Source organism: Thunnus maccoyii, chromosome 6 (assembly GCF_910596095.1).
Source record: "Thunnus maccoyii chromosome 6, fThuMac1.1, whole genome shotgun sequence".
Taxonomy (NCBI): Eukaryota; Metazoa; Chordata; class Actinopteri; order Scombriformes; family Scombridae; genus Thunnus; species Thunnus maccoyii.
Window position 1 is genome coordinate 28536384 of NC_056538.1, and position 14452 is coordinate 28550835.

At 40.6% G+C, this 14452-nt stretch overlaps 1 protein-coding gene across 1 annotated transcript; it reads left to right on the plus strand.

Moving 5' to 3' along the window:
• The first annotated feature begins 246 nt into the window (after window positions 1–246).
• On the plus strand, window positions 247–14432 carry hnrnpul1 (heterogeneous nuclear ribonucleoprotein U-like 1). The gene is made up of 16 exons (XM_042413807.1): window positions 247–353; window positions 854–1155; window positions 1569–1847; window positions 2041–2254; window positions 2454–2527; window positions 3492–3631; window positions 4250–4349; window positions 4465–4577; window positions 4937–5203; window positions 5469–5591; window positions 5689–5817; window positions 9594–9762; window positions 10536–10799; window positions 11069–11214; window positions 11307–11525; window positions 13453–14432. The coding sequence occupies exons 2-16, from the start codon at window positions 897–899 to the stop codon at window positions 13567–13569; spliced, it is 2613 nt and encodes an 870-aa protein (XP_042269741.1). The 5' UTR covers window positions 247–353; window positions 854–896; the 3' UTR covers window positions 13570–14432.
• The last annotated feature ends 20 nt before the right edge of the window (window positions 14433–14452 follow it).

Below are 14452 nucleotides of genomic sequence, written 5' to 3' on the forward strand. Positions count from 1 at the left end.
CTGTTAGGTTATACACTACACTACCCAGCATGCATTCAATGTAAACACTGTCACTTCCTAATTTGGCGTGTTCACAGCAAGTGCGCAACGCAGAACATACAAATTAGCAGAATAATAATGTTGTTTTTCCTTCAAATCCGGCTATCAAAAAATAATTAGCAGTACAAATTAATGCCATGTTAAATAGATACATACGTGCACCCCAGTGTATATAGAAGCTGTCGTAAACGTGTATGTGTGTGTGGGCGCGCAAGTCTGGTTAACTTCCGGTATGAGGTCACGGCGGTGTCCGTCGCTAGGCGGCGTTACACATCTTCTACCGAGGCTGACCCGCGCAAACCGCTTAAGAGGAGGTAGGCCTCAACGTTATTTGTTTTCTTAATTTGCATTCTAACTATATTATAACAACAACAAACCATGCATTGACTATAGAACTTGCATACTAAGTTAGAGTAACACGCACTGCTTGCAAATTCGCAAAGCTAAAGTTACTTGTCCTGCAACGGTTGTCGGTATGTTAGCTAACTGCTAAGAAGGTTACCAGCGTTAGCCACGTAGCGACAACTTGAAGCTAATAACAACATTAACAAATGCTCCAGAGATAATTTCGTTTTGTAAGCAATTATAGTGTTGGCTGGGGTAGTTATAAGTACATGATTACATGCTTATAGACTCGTAGTGAAACAAGGGATATATGCACAGTATCCATCTAACGCTGCTAGTCAAGCTAACCAGCTAAAGTAGCCGATTGGGCTGACGACACACTGCCGCGCTACAGATATCGATTTGAAAGTTAGACGCTATGTTGTAAGCTGTACTTGACCGTCTTTTCTATTCCTTTCCGTTTTTATAGCAAACATATAAACACACACACACACACACTTAACAGAAACACAATGAGTGTTGACGTAAAGAAACTGAAAGTCAACGAATTAAAAGAGGAGCTCCAGCGCCGTGGCCTGGACACCAGAGGCCTGAAGGCGGACCTGGTGGAGAGACTGAAAGCCGCTCTGGAGGCTGAAGCTCAGGCTGATGCCTCAGAGCCGGGGGAGCAAGGGGAGCAGGACGATGACTACTGCCAGGACTACCAAGACAACGAAGACAACGATGAAAACGAAGACGGAGAGGACGCCGAGGATGCCCAAGAGCAACAAGGTGAGCCTTATTGATGAAATTTCTCTAAAGTGATATTTTGCGCACCCATAGATGTGTGACTCTTAAGTTGCAGTACAGTTTTTAAATGGGCCATTAGTAAAACAGTAAGTTGCTCAGCATTTTATGCCTTAAGTAAGTTTAAATTACACATTCGTACCTATCTTACTCATTTGACACAAAGTTTAAAGACCACTTTTTTTTAAAAATTGCATATGATCATTGGGTTTTGACTCCACCTTTGAATTACATGGTGCCCTTAACAGATTTATTGTATAATATTGCCCTTTATTCAAAGTCAAAGTCAACATGCATATGATAAAATAAATAAATTATCAAAAAAATTGTGCAAGTACCACAAGAGTGCATTGAGTTTATATTTTCTGTTACATTTTTTGGATTTCTCTTTTGTGTAGAAGCAGCTGAGGACTCCGGTGATGGTGATGGCGAAGGTGATGTGCCTCAAGAAGATGATGAGGGTAGAGATTCAGGTGGTTACTATGAGGAAGAAGAGGCAGAAGGTGAGCCTTATGAAAGTCAACCAGCCTCAGACTCAGGTCACAGCATGCCTGATTTCACGGCAGACGTCGATATACACAAATCCGAGGAGATGTCAGAGGAAGAGACCAAGACTGTCCCTGAGCCAGAGCCAGAACCAGAGCCAGAGCCAGTGCAGAAAGTTGTGACCCAAGAAGGTGATTTTTTTTTTTTTCCCACAGTTTTCTCAGCTTACCATGCAATACCAAACATGCTTACATTCTCAACAAAAACTGTACATATGAAACATTAGAAGATATGATTTATTGCAAGGTTGCTCTATTTGATAGCAGTTGATTGTACGGTTGTAAGACTGAACATGTGCCTCCCTGTCATCGTTTATTGTTTTAGACATTAAAGTGGAGGTCAAATTGGAAGATAACTCTGAGGCAGCTGGAGACAGCGAGCAGGATATTCGTGGGACAGAACAGCAGCGTGGGCAAGATGGAGCTGGTCAGGCCGAGCAAGTCAAAGTGGAAGCTGATAAAGGTGGGCAATACGGCCGCAAGAGACCATATGAGGAGAGCAGGGGCTACGGCTACTATGAGCACCGTGAGGACAAGAGGTATGTTGATCATGGAATTGTGATATTTAGCATTTTAGGCTGGTTTTAGCTGATGCTTTAAATCAGCACAAAAGTACAATACACCAGTAGTAGAATAAGTGAAATGTATATTCATTGACTGGTCTGTTTTTAATAGGAATTTTGTTAATGAAAGTGTCTGTAATGGCTGTTAACTTCATACTCTGTTGATATTGTTCAGATCCCGCACACCACAGCCCCCTGCAGAAGATGAGGAAGAGAACATTGATGACACCCTTGTTACAATTGATACGTGTGAGTAAAAAGATCAAAGCTCCGCCCTCTGACTGTAAGCCAACTGGACTTTATTCTTTAAGCATTCTCCATGAGCCTCTCACTCCTTTCATTTCAGTTCTTTAGATTACATTTCAGTTATTAGTGTGTCATGATAGTTGAATGTGTGAATACAATAGTTATATTTTCAGGTACATAACTACAAGATATTTTTGGTTACAACATAAACTGTCTGTGGTGGTGGTTGATGAAGACAGATTTGGAGGAGTTGTGATCGCAGAGCTAACGCTAAGTTATTCACTGACCATGGTTCAGAGAGGCCGCTGCTCCGATTTTACTGCACAAGAAGTCTTTGATCAAAGCCGTTTCAAGTGACACTTAATCTGCTTCCCCCATACAGTTGTGCAGTTTAGATTAGAACAATGCCACAATTAATCATCATATACGCTTTCGGATTTTGAATCTAAATCTGCAAAGTAACTAGTAAGTGCAGTAAAGAAGTGTAGTTTACTTGCATTGTAATGGAGTGAAACTATAATGTCTCACAATAGTTTAGTTGGTTCAGGATGAAATTGCAAGTACACCCAGTCAATACAGTGCTGAAGCAATTTTACTTAGACATTGAAATATAAGTATTTCTTTACTTGCTGCTGTACAACCCCTATGTGTTGAATTGTATCTTAGTGTTTTTTTTCCTCCTTTTTACCTCTAACTTTCTCTACAATCACAGTTTGCATTGTTTTTCATATTTTTGTCCATACTAACATTCTCTATGGTTTGTTTTCTTGGTCCATGGACAATGTCTGTTCAACATATTGATCTACGTATAGTGAAATGTCTCAGTAACCACTACATTTTAATGTACAAGTTGAGATTTGTTCATGGAGCCAGTGACGACTAACCACAGCCTTGTCCCGGCATCATCTGTGATAAGAGATTTTTTTGACAAAGAAATACATAAACATCTGTTTTGCTATCTTTTCAGACAACTGTGATCTGCACTTCAAAGTGTCCCGAGATCGCTACAGCGGCTATCCACTGACTATCGAAGGCTTTGCTTACCTGTGGGCTGGAGCACGAGCTACACATGGTGTCACCCAGGGTCGTGTGTGCTATGAGATGAAGGTAATTTACACATGATTATATCACTCTTAATGACAGACGTATGTTTCACTCACATACAGGCAATAAATTGTCTGCACTGACTTTTGTGAAAGAGCTAGGGCTTTCATCTGGTGAAACATGGAGCGTCTGTAAATATACTTTTTGTGTATACTGTGTCCACGGATGACATAATGGTCCCTGACACATGAGACAGGCTGTATGTATTTATTATTTTTGAAACAGTGGATGAGAAGCTCCTTTGTTTCTCTTATGAACATACACTATCTTTACATATAAGCATTACAGTACTTTTGTACAGTACTCTGATGTCAATGTAAACAACCCGCGGTAAGAAGATGTAACCGTCTTTACACATAAAATAAAAGATTTCAAAACAATCTAGGCAAGTCATCCTCATACAAATGAGGACTGGAGATAACATCACAAACACAATCATAACACCCTGTTATTTCACAGAACTTAGGAAGTTGTACATGTCAAAATAATACACAATGACATTGAAGTCATTTGTTTTTACATTCCATCTTTAACAATAGCTTCCTCCTTTTTTATGCGGCACTGAATACCCTGAATCCTCTCTAGGTTTGTTTTTGACCTGACACGTCTTCTGTTTTTCAGATCAATGAGGAAATTCCTGTGAAGCACCTGCCCAGTAGTGAGCCAGATCCCCATGTGGTCAGAATCGGATGGTCCATCAACCACTGCAGCACTCAGCTCGGTGAGAGGATCAATTATCCGAATGGTCAAAATGATGTTTGGCATGAATTGATCTTTGCTGTAACCAGATACTCTATTCTTAAATAAAAACAATGCATTTGATTGTCATGTTTTAGGTGAGGAGCCCTTTTCCTTCGGATATGGAGGAACAGGAAAGAAATCCTCTGACTGTAAATTTGCAGACTTTGGTGAGAAGTTTGGTGAGAATGATGTCATCGGCTGTTACATTGTAAGTAATGGCTACAGTAATTCAACTGATTTATCTTTTAACAGCATCACATATGGATTATTAGGAGACGAAGTATTGATACACATTACCTTTGTCTAAATTGCTGATCAAAAATGTACATTTCACAAAGAAAGAAGAAGAAAAAAAAAATTTTAATCTTTCAATTACCAAATTTAAATTTTTCTTTATATTGCAAAGCAACTAAGTGGAATTGACATCAGCTTAATTATTTCATAACTGATTTTGTGTTTTTAAAAAAGATTTATTGAAATAATTTCTCATAAGTCTTTTTTTTTTTCATTTGTACAAGTAGTTGACCGTTCAGTATTAATGAGTAAAGCTCATGATGCTTTTTTCAGGACTTTGACACTGGTAATGAGGTGGAAATGGGCTTTTCCAAGAATGGAGTGTGGTTGGGCGTAGCTTTCCGGACAACCAAGGAAGCGTTGGCAGGCCGTGCCCTTTTCCCTCATGTCCTGGTGAAGAATTGCGCTGTTGAGTTCAACTTTGGACAGAAGCGGGAGCCTTACTTCCCCCCGCCAGAGGGATACACCTACATCCACAACATTGAGATGGATGACAAGATCAGAGGCACTAAGGGACCTGCCAGCAAATCTGAATGCGAGGTAGGAAAGCAATGAAATTTATAAAACAAAAACTGAGTTGTGATGCACCTAAATACACCTAAAAGTGAGTTAAAGTGCCTCTAAAACGGACTTCTTCAATTTCAGTTTTAAAAAACTGAGAGGAAATTCGTTCAGATCAAATAAATGAATCAACTGAAGTTCATGTCTTTTTATGAGAACTGGACTAAGGGAAAACATTTGATTAACCAGTTATCAAGTAAAAACGCTCATTCAGAATTAACCAGTTGACTTTGTTCACTTTCAGATCTTGATGATGGTTGGCTTGCCTGCCTGTGGAAAGACTACTTGGGCTATAAAACATGCCGAGACTAACCCTGAGAAGAAATACAACATCCTGGGCACCAACGCCATCATGGACAAGATGAAGGTTGGTTTGGGCCACCACCCTCAAACAAAAAAACAAAAAAACATTCACAAACAGTTCCACAGTCCATCATTGCCTCATTTTACTATTTATTCCGCAGGTGATGGGTCTGCGTCGCCAGAAGAACTATTCCGGCCGATGGGATGTTCTGATACAGCAGGCCACCCAGTGTCTGAACAGGCTGATTGAGATCGCTGCACGCAAGAGGCGCAACTACATCCTGGATCAGGTACTGCCCTCCCACCCACACTTTGCTGATTCTCACCACAGTCAGTCAATGTGCCCTGATGATCACTCTCTAATTGACTATTTATTTATCTTTCAGGGGGGCTCTGTGTATTATAGAGTAGAAGAAGCATTGATCACTCTCTTGTCACTTGCTTGTCATGTATTGTAACAGAAAATGATTAATGGCTCTCATAAGTGACAGAATATTTCATGTTTTCATCCCTCAGTATATTTGCACTTGCTATTTCTTGTCATAATACAGTATTGTTTGTCTTGTGAATTTCAACAATGTACAAGTAAACCATGACTATGTAAAGATGTTGAGAAACAAGTAAGCTCTGACTGGTGAGTAAGAAAAACACCTTCTGTTGCTAATTTCATAAGACAGAGTTGATAGCTTTTTTAAAAGCTATTTTTAAGTGAGATACATGGAACTTTTGAGTGTGTTTTTTAATAAATTGACCCTGAAGGTAAGTAATGACTAACAGTTTTTAGATTTTCAGAACCTTGTGATCAGCAAATGTGACGAAAGGTAGGTGGGTCTGATGGTGAAACTGGGCTTTTCCGTGGATACTGTGAGTATTTGCAGGTGGGTTATATCTGTCTGTTGTTGTCTTGAATGGGACTAGAGTCCGTATGAAGATGAGGTAAGTCGAGGTAAGTATGGGGGGACCTGTCAGAGTAGGCTTTTTGTTTTGTTTTGGATGTAGCATGCTCTTGTAGATGGTAAGTGTATCAGATCGATTGTGCTATAACAGTGTTTACTGCACATCGAATTTACCGTTAAAATAATGACGATTGTGCAAGAGGTGTGTGATTTGTAGATAGTTATTAATGGAAATGTTAGGTTACAAGCGGAATCATTTTTTCCCCTGAGTTATCGGTAATTTTGGAAAACATTGAAGGTGTTAAACAGTGAAAACACCTCTAAAAGCTGAGTTGTTCTGTGTAAACCCTTAACTGTTTCACTATCAAATCACAGTAGTTACTAAATTAGTGAAACTGTTATTTTGCATCACATACAGAAATGGTTCATGGTACTTTTAATAATTATTCTATATACTGATTGTTGTTTTGATTATAAATATTAAGCCATTTTCACAAATGAACTCTGGACAACATCTGTAGAATCAGATCCAGACATTGTCACGTATGTATCACACAGCAGGAGATTGTTTTTGTCAGACGCGTTCTCACCTACTGGAAATACTCCGTTTGATTAAGGCGAGGGGTGGTGCCTGGGTAGAGCGTGCAGGAGGCAGGACATGATGCAGAAAGGACGTCACAGGAAGTCCCCTCTCCTGTTAGTACTAGTTTCACAATGGACCACTGGCATCGGTGAAGTCAGTTGAATGTTCAGTCTGACTGATTCACACATTTGCGTTCACACATACAGCTCCTCTGGGTAATGTCAAGAACATTTCAGCCTTGCAGTGCATGTGTGAAAGGGGCTTTAGTCTGACATTAATTTACAGAAATGTTTGAACCGTAGTGCGTTTTGGACATAGTGTTGTGTCATTTTGTGTTGATTATCTGTTGATCAAGATAGAAACTACTGGTTACTGTTGAGTGAACAGGTAGAAACTACTGGTTACTGTTGATTGAACAGGGAGGTTGTTTGATTGCATTGGTACTTTGTTGAGTTTTGGCAGTTTGAATTCTGAGTGTAACTTGTAGCTGAGCCTAATTTATTGAATGAATCGGAACGAGTTGCATCAATGAACATCTTAAGCTCTTACAATATAGCAGACCAGAGATGGTGCAACTAGTGTGGCTAAGCTTCACAAATGACAGTAGTAGTGTAATCACAATAATGTAAATTTAAAGGACTGATTTCTATGTGAACGACCCAGGCTGGATTTTCTGCGAAAATCCAACAGAAGTGGCGTTTTTGTGCGTTCCCAATCGCTTTGCCTGTCCTGCTAATGTCAACAAACAACCAGCATAACCACACAACTAACTGGGAGTGAGAGATGCTTTGCTGAAACACAATGCAAAACATAACATTAGAGATCTTTTATGTAATTATGAGAAGTGTGAGCGAGGAAAAAGGAAAAGTCTCACACCACAAGCACGAGCATGCAAGCGCGAGCACCAGGATGTTGACTGCAGCTCATTTAATGGCCACAGATGTCACTAATGAGAAGGAATTTCTGATTCTTACATATAGAACCTTTAAAGATCCACTCCTTACATATAAGGACTATAAAAATGTGTGTCTGCTAAGATTTTAACCTCATTAAAATCCACCCATTCTCAGTGTTTGTGCACTGGAGGCTTCAAGTTTCAACATCACACTTGCAAGTTGCATGCTGGATCTCGATTTGCTCCAAGCTAGTGAGAGCACAATTAATGCTTGTATGTACACGCCATTAATTCAGATCTAAGGTGAGCACAGAAAAAGATGAATGCGCAGATGAATGAATGAACGAACAGCCTTCTGGTGTCAAACTCTGCATGTACATCATTCTGAGCAGTGAACGTCAAACAAAAAGCAAAACCCAATTTTGATTGGACGTGGGAGGTTAAATATATATATATTTTTGCATAAATAGCATTTTATACAATTTGATGCAGAAATGCTCTCTAATTTGATTAAGAATGCATCATTATTGATGTTCCAGTTATCATAATGCTCCAGAAACGGCTGATACCAGTGTGACTAACTCAAGTGTGGCATGGCAGAATATTTAAAATATTTATACTTTATTTCAACGTAACCAATAAGAACCGTGCAGCACCTCATAATTTAAGACAAATAATAGTTGATGGCAGCCTGTATTTGCATGTTGTTTTTTTGCTTAGACCATTTTTAAATGTTGTTTTTAATCAAAGAAGAAAAAAAATCTGCACCTGGATTCTGTAAGAACCAGAATCAATAAGCAGAACCCGAAACGGAAAATCAAAAGGATTGTTTATGCTCGATCAGGACTAGTGGGTACAAGGTGTGGCCTGACCGCGTGGGAAAGTGTTCATAGTCGTTCCAATCAGCCACATCTTGAAGATGCTGTAAAAAGTGAACTGTTACAGAAAAGGGAGGGTGAAGGTGTGATATTGTTTAAATGTGGGACGCACATTTTCACACACTGAAATAGTTCAAACGCAGATTCTTTTCTCACCTCTGCACAGCCAACCAATCGTAACGGTGGGGAGGGGGAGGGGGAGGAGGGGGAGCGGGGTTCAACCGTTTGACAAGCAGGGCACTTTTGGAAAACATTACAGTGACATCACACATTACCATGTAGTATTAGCCTCACTCTGCATTTAGGATATTTGTACTGCTCTGCAAAAACATACATAGATAATGAATGGTGATACAGACCGTAGATAAAATGCACACAGTTGCTTAAAGTAGAATCAGTAATAATTAAAATTTTAAACCTTAACATTCAGCACATTCTCATGAAATCATAACTGAATACACACAATAACTTCTTACATATATATATTTTCATTATTGATTGATCTGAAACTCATATTTTTATGTTGCTGGGTAAATCAGCAAACACAGACAGTCAGTTTTAGATATTTGTGGGTCCCCCTCTATGTCCATAATTAACATTCATCAGCAGGCACCGGACACCCTGGACGCACAAACCGAGGTAAGTCTGTGGAGTGACGAGAGGCCATTAGTACCTGAGTAAAAACGTAGACTGACATCCAAGCCAAACCTCTCTCACTTCATTATTGCAGGGTTCCAGCTTCCTTCCAGTGGAAAGCCAGTACAAGTAAACAATAACAAACAAGCTTCTACTTCTTTCTTGTCACCATTGCTAGACAAATGTATATGGATCAGCAAGGAGACGAAAAATGCGTCCTTTTGAAGGTTTTCAACGCAAGGCTATTGTAATTTGTCCCACGGACGAGGATTTAAAAGAACGAACATTAAAGCAAACCAATGAGCAGGGGAAGGATGTGCCCGATCATGCTGTTTTAGAAATGAAAGGTAGGAATGCTGTGGAAACAACAAATAAAACACCAGATCTACTTTTTACTTTTTTCTATGTGTTGTCTCTAAAATCAAACTTGGAAGATGCCCCCTCCCCCCTTCCCCCCATCATAGCCTTTGGCCAGATATCAGACCTGGACATTTTTTTAAACAGTCCACATGAATTTTGATTCTTTATTATTTTTGCCCTCTATCTGCCACTTGCCATTCAGCTTACCTATAATGCACTGCAAACTGAGACATGGGCCTGGTTGAGGTCATCATATAGTAAAGCTAATATTGCACAATTGGCCTCCCTGAAAATGATCTTTCCTAATGGAAATTTACAAGCAGTCACACACTGACGTTGTTGGAAGTTGATTTGTAACCGCATTACATCAGGAGTCCTTGGTTTGCAGTGCTATTTCCTCTTCTCACCAACCTTCTAGTTGTCCTTTTTGTCCCCCTCCCCACCTCTACTGAAGTCTCCTCCCTCTCCCGTGTCAGCTTAAACAAATGTTTCCTCCATGTTTCCCTGGAGGTAATGTTTGTTCCCTGTATCCTGCCATCTGCTTTCATCTATCTGCTCTTAGTTTCTCTATGATTTACACTGCCCCTGTACGTTAGTAATTATTTTTCATTTTGTCTTCCGGTGGTGTGGCTGCTCTGGTCTTCACTACAACCCCCCCCCCCCTACCCCTCTCTTTCTCTCTGCCTGTCCATCCGTCTCTTGCTGGATGGGCTGTCTCTCTCTTCTCCTCCTCCTGTGGTCACCTCTGTCACTCTCCAAGCCAACTTTACTCTCCCTGAGGCTTGCGACTTCCTGGAGGCGGTGACGTACATTGAGCTGCAGCGCGACGAGGCTGAAAAGCTGTTGAAGCAGTACAATGAGGAGGGCCGCAAGGCTGGCCCGCCGCCAGAGAAACGCTTTGACAACAGGCAGGGCGGGTTCCGTGGCCGCGGCGGTGGTAGCTTCCAGCGGTACGACAACCGTGATGGTTCCCGCGGTGGTTACCAGAACCGCAGTGGAGATGGAGGCAGTGGATACAGAGGAGGTGAGCGGAGCAGTTGACATCATATGTTATATATTTCTATTCATCATTTAAAGCCCTTCAAGTCAAGCATGTTTCCCCTGAAAGATAAGTTCCCAATCATCTTTCAAAAGTGAGAATATTGTTGAATAATACTTACTGTTGATTTAAAAAGATCGCCACATGCTTAGCTATGTGATTTTAATACAATAATACATGAGAGGCACAACCTGAGGTTAGTATCTTAATACAGTAAAGTGTATATTGCTATTCTAACATTGTTTATTCGGCAGGCTACAATCGTGGCAGCTATAACCAAAACCGTTGGGGCAGCAGCTACCGTGATGGAGGCTCTGACGCACGCGGTGGATATAACCGCAGCCAGCAGTCAGCAAGCTACAATCGCCCGGCTCCTTACAGCAAGGGAGGATACAACCAGGTACTTAATGATGACCTTCATGTATGAAATTTGAGATTTTTTTAATTATTATTATTATTAAAACAAGCTAAACTTTTTTGCTTCATTTCCAGGGCTATGGCCAGAGCTACAATCAAGGGGGGTACAACCAGGGCAGCGGCTACAACCAGAACTACTACAGCAACTACAGTCAGTACCCAGGATACAGCCAGAGTTACAGCCAGACACCTACCACTGCACAGACGTACAACCACCACCAGCAACAGCCACAGCAGCAGCAACAGCCGCAGCCGCAGCAACAACAACAGAGCTACAACCAGCAATACCAGCAGGTATTTTAAGACTTTAACCTTTTATGTACATTTGAAAATCAATCGTAAATGGGTTGGGGGGGGGGGGGGATTAAGGGGGCTGTCAAAGGGCATGGATCTGTGCAAGGCAGGGCTAGGTCATAAAGGCCATGTTCAGACTGCCAGCCCAAATCTGTTTTCTGGCATATCCAGATAGTATCCAGATTGATTTTAGAAAGTCTAGACAGCAAAAAAAAAAAAAACACACGAAATGTCATTTTTGCAAATCAGATTCAAGCCACATTTGGAGGTGGTTTGAAATGAGATTGCAATCGGATTTCTACAGATGTGTCTCAGCCCGGAATCAGATATCAAAATGTCTTTTGCGTCACTCGCAACACGACATACAGCAACATCAAATCCAGTGTGTGGGAAGTGCATCAAAGCAGCTGAGCAGAATCCATGTTGCTACTAGCAGAGCAGTACGGAGGACGACACAGAGCCACAGCTGATTGTGCTACCAAATCCATTAGGTGTGTTTTTAGCCACAGTTTTAGCAAAAATATTTATTTTACTCAACGTGCAGGATGAAAAGCAGGAAGGTGTATGGTTTTTAAAACTTTCTCTACCACGAAAACTCGTTACCGCTGTGAAACTGGGCCAACATAGACATCTATTACAACTGCAATGAATTCATGTTGACCACAGCCCCTGGTGTCTATGAAGGTACGCATTACTGTCTGACACATCATTTTAAATAATACCCAAAACTGGCAGGTTCATCTCTCTGTCACTGTCCACTGTCCATTTATTTCAGCGTCTATGGACAGACGCTGAAATAAATTGTCTGCTGGCACTTTGGGGGGGATGATGGATCTCCATTTCTCATGCTTTCGTTTCGGAAAGCTGCGTCACCAGCGTACATAGTTACTGACGCCTACGTCGTTACCACAGCAACCCATGCAGATAGGTTGGTGATGTCTTGACACCAATCTGATCTGATCAGTTGAAAATAACATAAAGTCCGTCTTAAAGATCTGATTTGAGAAACAAATTTGATTTGACTGCAGTCTGAACAAAACCGGAAAACCCCAAGTTGGCTCGCTAACACTATGGACAGTGACAGAGAAATGAACCTGCCAGTTTTGGGTAGTATTTACAATAATGTGTCAGACAGTAATGCATACCTTCATAGACACCAGGGGCTGTGGTCAGCATGAATTCATTGCAGTTGTAATAGATGCCTATGTTGGCCCAGTTTCACAGTGGTAACAAGTTTTCGCGGTAGAAAACGTTTTTTAAAAACCATACACAAATATTTTTGCTAAACTGTGGCTAAAAACACACCTAACTGATTGGCAGCACAATCAACCGCCTGCAATGGTAACAAGACAAATGCACAGACAGAAATACAAGTTAACACAGTCACAAACTTTTGAAGGTGCCTTCACAGTCTTCAGGGGCTGTATAGTGTTTGACAGAAGTATAGCCATTACTTCAACTTGTTTTACAAACCAGAACATTTTTTTCGATATATGTAATGAAATGAAACAGGCGACACCAGACACCAGGGAGATGCCAGACAAACGTTATCATTTTTATGCTGAATTTGGAATATCACCTATATATTGCAGTGCTTATCTCAACACATGGTTAATTGATGTTTGTGCGTTCGAGTTGTGTTCCATTCCTCAAATTTGGGTTCAAGAAGTCGACCCTGAAGCGCGGGGGGAGTACAGTGGAGACAAAAGCAACACCCGTGACAGTGGCTACACCTTAAGTTACGGGTCACTAGGTTCCTGTTGTGGAAAAGACTTATTATGGGTGGAGTATTTCTTCTGAAAGTTATCCACTGTGCTTTGGGGATATGCTAAAAAAAGAAAATGTGGGGGCAGTTTGAGAAGAAAAAAAAAACTTGTAAAAATGTAAACACTCTCTCTGCTGTGCTTGTTTTGTTTCTCCCCTCTAGTACGCTCAGCAGTGGCAGCAGTACTACCAGAACCAGAACCAGTGGAACCAGTATTACAGCCAGTACGGCAGCTACCCTGGACAGGGCAGCCAGGGCTCATCTTCAGGTTCCCAGTAGCTTTGCCCTGCACCTGCACCTGCACCTGCACCCACCTGTGTCCTAAACCCCTTCTGACCTCTGCAGAGAATTACTTTTGTACAGTTCCACGAGTCACCCACCACAACTGTCTCTGTCTGGTTTTAACACAGTAGCCTTCATTCCTCACCAATCAATGTACACATAACCTGTATACAGTTTGATGTCTTGTCATTTTTTTTTCTTTTTTTTACTGAATGAAGTCTTACTTTAAGCAGTGACAGTGAGGTGGTAGATGATAGGTATCTAAACATTAATGAATGTTATCTATTATGCATTGAATGTGGATGTCTGTTGAACTGCAAGATCCACATTTCCTACAGGTTGAAGAGGTTCATTGTATATTTCTAGGATGCATAGCGTGAAAAAAGTGACAGGGCAGAAAACTACAGCAAAGCCTGAAATAAGTTTGCTTGTTTTTGAAAAGCTTAACAAAGAACAAAATGCATGCTTTTTACTTTCATTACCCGTTTCCTCTGTCTTGCTCGTCATTTTTCAGTTACCAAGTGAGCACATTTTATTTACTCCCAATAGAATTCAAAACATTATGGAACTTTTTTTTTTTAATTTTTTTTTTTATAGATGTTGATACTGTAGTATTTAAGCGTTGATCCAGTCTTTGATTGATTGAGCAGAATATTTTGCCACTCTTGTTGAGTAGTTGTATGTGCAGGGTTGTTTTTTTTTATCCCCTTGTGATTGCCGTTCATTAAGTCCAGTAGTTTAAATCCTGTTCTGTCAAACCCATTTTTTCTACCTAAAAATGAAAAATCTGATTATGACCAGTTACCCAAGCTGTCTGTATTCTTGTCTTTATACAATAAATGCAATTGTATACGCCTGGAGATGTTAATATGGTCTTTTT

Coding starts and splice junctions, on each gene's coding strand:
- hnrnpul1 (XM_042413807.1), top strand. CDS start 897: ATGAGTGTTGACGTAAAGAAACTGAAAGTCAACGAATTAAAAGAGGAG. Junction 11,215..11,306: donor GCAAGGGAGGATACAACCAG/GTACTTAATGAT, acceptor CTTCATTTCCAG/GGCTATGGCCAGAGCTACAA. Junction 11,526..13,452: donor ACAACCAGCAATACCAGCAG/GTATTTTAAGAC, acceptor TCTCCCCTCTAG/TACGCTCAGCAGTGGCAGCA.